This window comes from Myodes glareolus, chromosome 12 (genome assembly GCF_982192425.1).
Source record: "Myodes glareolus chromosome 12, mMyoGla1.1, whole genome shotgun sequence".
NCBI classification, from domain to species: domain Eukaryota; kingdom Metazoa; phylum Chordata; class Mammalia; order Rodentia; family Cricetidae; genus Myodes; species Myodes glareolus.
The window spans coordinates 19,210,712-19,221,095 of record NC_142037.1 but is presented as its reverse complement, the minus strand read 5'-3'; the positions used below and the strand labels follow the sequence as shown (position 1 = coordinate 19,221,095).

At 39.9% G+C, this 10,384-nt stretch overlaps 1 protein-coding gene across 3 annotated transcripts in view; it reads right to left on the bottom strand.

Annotated features, from left to right (window-relative positions):
* Positions 1-493: 493 nt before the first annotated feature.
* LOC148120171 (uncharacterized) overlaps positions 494-10,384 on the bottom strand; it is a 50,771-nt gene continuing 40,880 nt past the window's right edge. For 2 of the 3 annotated variants that reach the window (XM_087912069.1, XM_087912067.1), the window contains exons 7-11: positions 7,823-7,856; positions 5,965-6,031; positions 1,738-1,849; positions 1,247-1,487; positions 494-652 (exon numbers count right to left, since the gene is read on the bottom strand). In XM_087912069.1, coding sequence (XP_087768195.1) covers positions 1,285-1,487; positions 1,738-1,849; positions 5,965-6,031; positions 7,823-7,856 — 416 coding nt within the window. In that variant the 3' untranslated portion in view covers positions 494-652; positions 1,247-1,284. The remainder of the gene's footprint in view (positions 653-1,246; positions 1,488-1,737; positions 1,850-5,964; positions 6,032-7,822; positions 7,857-10,384) is intronic. The other variant, XM_087912068.1, reaches the window with a different exon arrangement.

Sequence of the window (10,384 nt, the reverse complement as noted above, 5' to 3'; positions counted from 1 at the left end):
TCTCAAAGGGGTCATTTCTCTTCTCACTGGCAGTAGGAAAAATTGACTACCTGTGGTGTCTATTACTATAATAAGGTACAGACTAGCCTCCCGGCTCCTCCAGGAGCACAAGTACCCACTGTACATTTCAGAGTCCATGCTCGTGTTCTAGGTCTTCTACCCTGCTCCCCTACTCTAAACTCCCTCTAGTTCAGAAGCACCCCTATCCCAGCTTCTCATTCTCTTTCTAAACCTATCTTTCTTTCTCCTCCTGTCTCTATGTTCCTCTGCCTCTGTGTCTCCTCCTCTGTCTCTCTCCCTCTGGCTCTCTGCTCTGCTTCTGTCATAGGCAGGTGCAGTTGACTATGTTCAGCCAACATCTATTTCTTCTCTGGGTGATTTGATATGCCTCTTTCTGTTCTAACTCTGATAGCTAAAATTGAAGCTTTCTCTTTAAACATGTCACCAAGAGGTCATGCCATCAGCTTGCAGAACACAAAGAAACAGCTTAAAATATTTTCATAATAGATTTTAATAAAATGCTATTACAAAGTGATATATATATAATTCAATTTTCAAAAAAACTAAACATTAAAATTTATAAATTTTATAAAGTATTTCTGACAGACTATCAGTAGATACCAGTAGCTCCTCATAGGTGCTTCAGTGGAAACTAAAAAGAAAAACAAGAATGATCAGTAGTATCAAGAACATCATGGGTGGCATCGTCAGGATAAGCAGTAACAGAGGCATCACCAGTAGAATCCTATGTAGTGTCATGTCACAATATCATTGCATTGAGAATGGTGAGAAGGTGGAGTCTTGTTTCATTGATTTTATTCTCAGAGGTTGTTTCTTTTGGGGTGTTTGTTTACAAAACGATGCTATCCACATAAGTCATAGTGTATGGACACAGAAAAATAGAAACTAATATCTAACAGTTACATTTCCCAGCTTAGATATTCAGAAAATACAAGTTCCACATTAAGAGTAAAAAATATTTCCTCATTCCAGCATGGGAGACAACTGTGAGCTTACCAACTTTACTTGATCAGTTTGGTTGGACTAAACTGATTTTGTTAATTTTATGTGATGCATTTTCAATATGACTGGAAAAGATAATCATTTTTTGTACTTTTAGGTAATATCTAAAGAGTCCGATACAAAGTATGAAATGTATTTATCATACATATTAGAGCCAAAGAGAATTGGATTTTGAGCACAGAAATATTTATCTATTTTAAGCCATTGTTATGGTCTAACTTACCTTGTTAATCTCCTTGTAACTTTAACTGTGCAGGATTGCTAAATAAGGTTCAATACCCACGTTATCACCGAAGCCACAAATTTCAGCAACAATATTGATGATATGAGGAACAGCAATGATGTGGTCGCTGCCCCACTTGAAAATACTACGGGGTGAGTAATTATTACATAACAGGGGGAGTCAGTGGGATTTGCATCAAAAATCCACATATTTGAGTTCTGAGGAAGGTCCAACGCGTCGCCTGGAATACAAAGAAGAGCAGATTCCTGATCAGTTCTCAGCTAAGACACTGTTCTCTTCTAAGCAGGTATCAAGAACAGGGTCAGAATGTTGCACAGGGTCCATGGTGTCACCAGTGTGGCTACCAGGAGCAAGCGCAGGGTCAGCATGTGTTCTCCCCCTTGCATGCCCAGTGTAAGTAACTAAGGAACGTGTGTGATCCACGGTGGTGCTGTGAACAGTAATTTCCTCAGATGCCTGAAGATTGTCACCTCTGTCAGTAGCATGAGATGTTGACGTTGAGTGAGCGTTGGCAGGAGGCTGGGGCACGACGTTATGCTCATAAACTGGAGGAAGGAAACCTTCTTCCTTCTTTTTGTCAACCTTTAAGGAAATGTGGAGATGTTAGATTTCATTGAAAATTTCACTTATTTTTATTCATTTTAGATCTTATCTGTTAATGTCAGGGTCTTGATTTATAGTCCCCAAATGTTTGTTTGCTCAGGATAATTTTATCACTATAACTGCTGATATCCTGAAACTTTAGCTTCCATTCTGTTTTAGTCAAAGGCCCAGAGTTTGAGAATCTTGAAAGGGGATCTGCTCAGCTTTATGCCTTCTTTTCTACTGTTCTTTGCTACCTCTCTATACTGGGAAGATGAATAAAAAGACACAATGTGTCCTCTCCTGACTTTATGACAAGGATTTTACATTCCATCCAGATTAAGATAATGTGACAATCCGGGGCTTTGGAAACAAAAAGAACCTCTCTCTTCTGCACCATACTAATGCTCTCCCCATGGCCTTTCACAATTACCCATTAGGTTCCCGGGATAATAGAATAGTGAGGGCGACTTCTGAAATGCAGGAATAAAGTGTGCCACTACCCACAGCAGATGGGAACTATGGAGCTGAAGTAAGGGTTCTGGGAGATGCCATTCAAATTCTTACTCCTTAGCTAGGACTGTTTTTTATATATGGCTGATGAACGTAAAGGCCTGTCCCAGCATCTCTATGGTAGCTTCAATAAGAACAGACTCATGGGCTCTTATATTTGAATGTTGGTTTCCAGGTAGTGGAACTATTTGGGGGGAAGGTTAGGAGGTGTGGCCTTGTTGGAGTAGTTGTGTGGTCTTGGGTTTCAGAAGACTGGTGCTATTTCTAGTGAGCTCTCGGTTTCTTGTATAGAGCTAAATGTAACTCTCAGCTGCTGCTACAGCACCATGCCTGCCGGCCTGAATCATGGTGGTGAAGAAACTGTATGTATCCCATTGGAACCATGTGCCACACTCTGAATAAACCCTTCCTTCTAGATGTTGCTTTGGGCATGGTGTTTTATTACAGCAATAGAAAATAATATAACCATCATCCAATGACATGGACAGAGCCTAAAGGATCCATACCCTGAAGGCTGAAGGGGTATTTAGCAGTGGATTATGCCAAAAGAGTTGAGACAATCCATAATGTTTGCTTAGATAGGATACATGGAACACCACCTGATTTAATCAGATACATTTAGGAAGTGCCAGTTTTGAAAATGCATTTGATGCTGTTTGTCAGAAGGGGAGCCTCACCAACTTTTATTTCAATTACAAATAATGATGCTACCTTGTAATCGTTCATGACATCTCAGGGAGATTCCTAACTTAGCAGTCTATGTTTACCTTTCTGTACCAGGTTTGAGGAGACTTTGTTCTACTTGTGTGAAAAACTCAAACGTTCCAAGGCTTACCCAACATCATGAAACAATGTAACACGGAGATGATTAAACAAAATAGCTTAAGAAGCATCATTTGTCAAAGGAAAACAGATGAGGAAGTACACATCCTACATGTATGTCCAAACTGCTCAGTGCACCATGTAAAAATGTTCAGTTCATTGGTTTCCTTGAGAATGATGAACTTGAACACATCAAAGCTTGAGATATCTGTGAGCCTTAGACACATTTTCACATGCCGTATGTTTCTCTCATTGCTCCATCATTAACTAAGTATGCTTAAGCCAGTTTTAAAAAGGGAATGAAAGGGCCACATGGTACAAGTATAGTTTTCCAGGATACATGCCACATGGAAAACAGAAACTCTGAAGATGACTGAGAAGACCCTGAAAATATTTTCCTTATATGCTAGTCACACAACAGGAGCACCAATGGATATATCGACACTGTTTATTATCTGAGTGTGTGTGTGCTTATGTGCTTGATTTAATATGCCAGTTTGTGCTCTGCTAGAGTGTGTGTGTGTGTGTGTGTGTGTGTGTGTGTGTGTGTGTGTGTGTGAAGGGCAGAAGATAACCTTCAGGAGGTGGTTCTCTGCTTTCACTGGGTGAGACAGGGTCTCTCAATGTTTCTGAGCCTCTGTGCATTCCAGTCTGGCTGGTTTGTAGGTTTCAAAGCTGTTCTAATCTCTCAGCCTCCAGTCTGGATTTAGGGATGTTGGGATTACATATGTGAGACACTTGTTGTTTGCTGTTTTCTCTGGGATGGAACTCAGATCAATAGGATTTCAATGTAAGGGCTCTGAACTGCTGGCATGTGTGTGTGTATGCCTCTCTCTGTGTCTGTGTGTGTGTTCTAGCTTTGTAATGCAAAGTTGTGTGTGTGTGTGTGTGTGTGTGTGTGTGTGTGTGTGTGAGAGAGAGAGAGAGAGAGAGAGAGAGAGAGAGAGAGAGAGGAGAAAGAAACGGAGATAGAGGTAGAGATTGATTTTTATCAGTTCAGAAAGAAAATAGAGAAAAACTCATTGTGATGTGAGCTTTTTCTTTCTCCTAAGCTAAGCATCATCTTTGTGCCTTTGGGGATTGTGTCATTTATCAGAGTGTCTGACTGTAGCTCTTCACGAAGATTTCTACTTAGCATTCTGTTAGCATGAGGAACCGACATTATCTAGATCAGGTGGAGATTTTATACTCATTACACTGCAATCACCACGTAATGGGTTCTGGAAAACTCATGTGTTAATATGGTTTTATGCAAATCTAACATCATAAAAGTGATGTCTGCTTTTATTTCAGTCACATCTTTGAAGGATAGAAACAACTGCCCTTTTGCTTTATTTGCCTCAAGAATATGCTAAGATCTCACTTCTGTTAGTGATATTGTGGTTTGTATTCTAGTCCTTGGCATATCCAAGATGTTGCTCCCTTAATACCAAGGACAACACTCCGTGGTCGCCACACTCGTCACATTACCATTTACTTTCTGTATCAGCCTAAAATTTCTACATTAGTCTAAAATTTCCATTTGTATTAATCATGTCAATTTATATGCTAATGATTTTTTTCACTGAAATCTTGGAAGATGTCTGGCAACTGAATGTCTGTTTATTAAAATCACTTGAGATCTGTCTCCCCACTAAGACCTCCCTTGACCAATTACTCACTTTGATGATACATAATAGCTAATATTAATTTAGAAACCAAATTGGATTAGGCTTAAAAGAAAGAACATTTGAGTTTGGTTCTGACAAAATTAAAATTAGGTACTAATGGTTTCATTAAGCGTAATAATTATGTCAAGTCTGCCCCTGTCTCTCCTAATTGTGAACTTAGATGTTTCAAGGTAATTAGCTAGTTGTCAGCCATTTGTAATGGAAACTGGCAATTGGTGTAAGTAGGGTCTACAAACAGAGCTAGCTCTTCTGCTTGCTTTATACCTTCTGAAGGGTTTAAAACACAAAAGAAAATTGCCCATTTCCTTTACATTTTCCACTTTTCTCGAACACAGGTTTTTGAAGTAAGACCTGATAATTCTCTGGATTTCCTCAGTGTCTGATGTTATGTTCCCCTTTTCATTTCTGATTTTGTTAATTTGGATTTTGTCTCTCTTCTTTTGATTGGTTTGAACAAGGGTTTGTCTATCTTGCTGATTTTCTCAAAAAAAGCATTTCTTTGTTCCAGTGACACTTTGTTTCATTTACTTTGTTTCTATTTTATTGATTTTAGTCCTCAAATTGATTATTTCCTGGGGTCCACTCCTCCTGGGTGAGTTTCCTTTTTTTGTTCTAGAGCTTTCAGGTGTTCCGTTAAGATGCTAATGTGAGATTTCTCCAGGTTCTTTATGTAGGCATTTAGTGCTATGAATTTTTCTCTTAGTACTGCTTTCAAAGTATCCCAAAGAATTGGGTATGTCATGCATTCATTTTCATTAAATTCAATAACTGGACCCTTTAAAATGTATTCAGATGTATTACCACAGTTGTTTTCAAAATCAGTGTAATGTGTATTTATTTCTGCAAACCATCCTTGGTCAAGCACAAGGCACCTTCTATTACATGAGAACTGCATGCAATCTTCCACTTTCTGTGTTTCCAGTTCATTCTCTTATTGGGTCATTGCTATCTGCAAGGACTTACTGCTCACTGGAATTTATAGAAAGGATGGTTCACTGATACCAAACACTTTTCTTTGACCAAATTTCCATATAAAACTGTGATAGGTAGACTACTGCTGCATTTTAACAAAATTCATAAGAAAACAAATTTCACAACGGAGAATTTTACCTTAATACCAGAGGTACTGGCCTTGTCCTCTGTTGAAGATGATGGAACACGAGCCTTTCCAGAGAGCCTTTAGAATAAAAACATGCAGTGAGGGGTGAGTTTGGTCCTTAGAGCATCTCTGTTGAAAGATTTATTATCTGTGTACTAAGTAACATTTTTGCATTTATGTAATTCAACGTTGACCCCGTTTTAAAAAGTTTTTGCTTTTGCAGTTTCAACTTGTCTCAATCTATGTAACATTCAGTGAAGACTCACTCATAGTTCTATTTAAAAATAAAAATGTAAAAAGCCAGTGGTTTGGGAGATGGCTCAGTCAATAAGAATGTTTGCTGCCAACACAGATCAACCTGAGTTTGAATCCTCAGCATCCACATAAAAAACTGGGCATGGACACATGCATGTAACCCCAGTACTGTGGATGGAAGAGACAGGGTACCATTTGGGCTTGTTGGCTGCCAGACCAGCTCCAGGGTCAGTCAGAGATCTTATGTCAAGTGTATAAGTTAGAGAATGATACAAGACACCAATGTCCTCCTCTTTCCTTCATGTCTGCACAGAGAAATATGCAAAGCATGCAACAGGCACACACACACACATGCAAAACACACACACACACACACCCAAACACATAAGAGGGGGGAATGGCAGGTTTTGCAAACACTTGTTCTGATGGTTGCAGTAAATGATTGTTATGAGCACTGAATGCTCCCATTTCATTTGTTCCCCTAAACCTAAAGCACCATGGCCTGTTTTCTGTAATAAAAAAAAATAAGGCATTTCATTTCATTTCACTCTCCCAAGGAGTTGTTTGCTTTGGGAAAACATGAAATGTACTCTATGTCTAAGCACTAAGTTGCCATCAGTCTCAAAAGTCGCCATATTTTGGTGCCTTGAAGCTATATTTTGATAGTATGTCCACATGCATATGTCGAAACTCTTTATAGTCAAGGGTATTTCTAAGTCAATTTATAGGACACTGGAGAGCAACATTGTCCCCTCAGCTCTGCTTCATCTGAACTACAGCTAAAAGCTCCAAATTCCAGGGTTTCTGATTGGCAAACTCTGGAACAAACACTTTGTTTTTCTAACTTTCACCTACCTTGGGATTCACCACAGAGGTGGAACTCATTAAGAGGGAAATAAACCTGCTGAACAGAAGCATGTCTATAAGGCCATTCTGAGATGATCATCTCAGCAAAGTCTGGGAGAGTTTTGAACCTTGCCATTTTGCCCACACTCTTCCCAGCAACTTGCCTTAAACATACTAGTTAACAGGATTAATTGCCTGAAAACTAATATATATATACATATATATATACATACATACATATATATATATACATGTACATGATATGTTATGTGCAGTGTATTTGTAAGTATATGTGATTTCAGATACATACATGCCAGTGTGTAGGTGTGGTGATTGGAGTACAGACTTGGGTGTCGGCCCTCACCCTTGGCCATAGTTATATGACTGAATCTCATTCATGAATGCAAGCCCCAGGCTAGCAATCCAGGCAAGCCATCCAGACAATGTGAGAGATGCTCTGTTTCCATCTGCAATCTCACCATAAGCTCCCCAGGATTCTAGAAGCGCACAAGACCAACAGGCCTCATGTGGACCCTGGGCTTCCTTCTCCCATTTTCCCATATGCACAGCCAGCACTTTACCCGATGAATCACCTCCACAGACAGGGAGTCTTAACAGCATTTCATGCTGTATCTGAGGCATAATTCAGCTTTGATTAGCAACTAATCAAAAAGCTAAAATTGTCTTATACAGAGGAAAACATGGTGCCAGCTTCTGAACTTTAAAGTCTCTACATACTCATTGCATTTAAAATCCAGACATTCTTACCCGAGTGAAAGCTGGTCTTTATTTCCTCCATTAACTACAGAGCAGAAACACAAAATATGTTATAAGCAACTGTAGAAAAAAGAGCATTGAATGCTGAGGCTAATACTTCATTACTACATATACTTTGAATCTTTGTAGCCTTTAAAGTAAATACTGATTTATAGACAAAAAATACAAGGATAACTCTTAATTTACACCTCATGTAAGGTTCAAATACAGAGACAATTGTCTCAAAAGTCAATACTAATAATAAATTGGTGTACAAAACATCTATGATCATGAGCATTAGCATTATCAAACAGAGAAACTGACATCTTAACCAGAATCAATATCACAAGCTGAAGTGTTAACATGGTAGCACAGTGTTGCTGCTGTTGATTTTGTCTCTGGAAAAGTGCTGTTAGGAGAATTGTAAGTGAGCATACTCATCTTGCATGGAAGTGAAAAGAGTCTCTCTAAGGTTTGAGTTGAACTTATTCCATTGAAGATAAAAATTCCAGACACAAGGAAGCTAAGTCTATGAGGATCGTTCTTTGCAGCATAGCAAAACTTAAAAAACACAGGTAGACCAAGGGCAAAGAATCTCCAGATGCCAGGGTGGCAAGGCTACAGAGAGAGAGGGTACTGTGTGTACAATCCTCAAGTGCTTCTGAGGAAGCTGCAGAAGCCCCTCAGTTCTAGCTTCTGGTCCCTCACTCATGGGCAGTGCAAAGAAGCTCAGCACCAGTACCTATCACCTACCGTGGTAAGAGCTATTGGAAAGCCTCCTGCAGTAGTTAAGCACCCTAAACTCTATCTCTGGGGTGAGAAGCATGGAAGAAACGTGGGAACCAAGCAGCAACTGCATGGTAGTAGTCCCTTCCAGGAAACATTGAAGTTCCCACAGACAAGGCATGAAGCTCCCACTGCATGCTAAAAGCCCGCCCTCTGAAAAGGAATAAAGCAAATTCTTGTTTGTTTTATTCACAGCATATAAACTGTAATTTAACTTCGTTGGCATTGCCTATGGCTGAAGCAGAGTGTTGGTCCCACCAACAAATGGGTTGCAATGAGGCTTAGCATGTGGGAGACCTCCATCAACCCTCTTCATCACAAAGAAAATCCAAGGTGGTTCCTGTTCACCTGCAAGCTCCGTGGAACCCTGAAACACAGCTTGTTCCAATACTGAGGGGACCTAAGAGCCTGTGAGCTCTGTGGAACTCTGAAACACAGCTTGCTCCAATACTGAGGAGACCTAAGAGACAGCCACAGCAAGGATTGTACCAACATGCCAAGACACTGCTGGCCCCATTTGAAGGAAGAGATGGGGAAAAAAGAGATGAGTAGGTGCCTATGCAAGAATTCCTCCAACATCCTAAAAAAACATGGTAACACCAGAATCCAGTGGACACACAAAAGGTAGACTTGATCATCCTAACCCAGAAGTAGAAGAAAATGACTTTGAATGTAACTTTATGAAAATGATGTATACCTTTACAGAGGAGGTGAAAAACTCCCCTAAAGAAATTGAAGAGAAGACAAACAAAGTTGGAAGAAATTAATAAATCCCACAAAGAAACCCAAAACTACCCATGAAAAAAACAAACAAGTGAAAGAAACAGTTTAAGACTTGTAGACTGAAATAGAGGTAATAAAGAAAACACAAACCAAAAGAATCCTGGATATGGAAAATCTGGGTAAATGAACAGGAACTACAGAGACAAGTATAACCAACAGAATACAAGAGATAGAAGAAAGAATCTCAGGCACTGGACATACTATAAAGAAAATAGACTCTTTGGTCAAAGAAAACATTAAATCCAACAAATTCTTAACACAAAACATTCAGGAAATCTGGGCCACTATGAAAAGGCCAAAACTGAGAATAATAGGGGTAGGAGGTGCCCCTCAATAGAAGAATGGTTAAAAAAGGTGTGGAACATATACACATTAGAGTTTTACTCAGCGGTAAAAAACAATGACATCTTGAATTTTGCATGCAAATGGATGGACATAGAAAACGCTTTACTGAGTGAGGCAAGCCAGACCCAAAAAGAGGAACATGGTATGTATTCACTCATAAGTGGATTCTAACCATAATTAAAGGTCTTTGAGCCTATTATTCGTGATCCTAGAGAAGCTAAATAAGAAGATGAACCTGATGAAGATTATTTAGCTATCCGCCAGGAGGTAGGAAATAGACAAGAGTCCCAGGTAACCTCGGGTGCATGGGGGGGTGGGAGGGTTGTCGGAAAGGGAGAGGGTTAGAGAGAAGGGAGTAGGGGAGGATTGGGGAAAGATCGGGGGACTGGGATGGGGGGGAGGGAGGAAGGATGGATATGGGATCAGGCAAGTATATACCTCAACTAAGGGAATCATTTTAGGGTTTACAAGAGACTTGATCATAAAGGGGATCCCCGGTCCAAGGAGAGATCCCCAGATGGTTCTCTGGACAGAGGAGAGGGTGCCTGAACCGGCCTTGGCCCACAACCATACTGATGAATATTTTGCATGTCACCATAGAACCCTCATCTGGCGATGGATGGAGATGGAGGCAGAGAACCACGTTGGAACACTGGACCT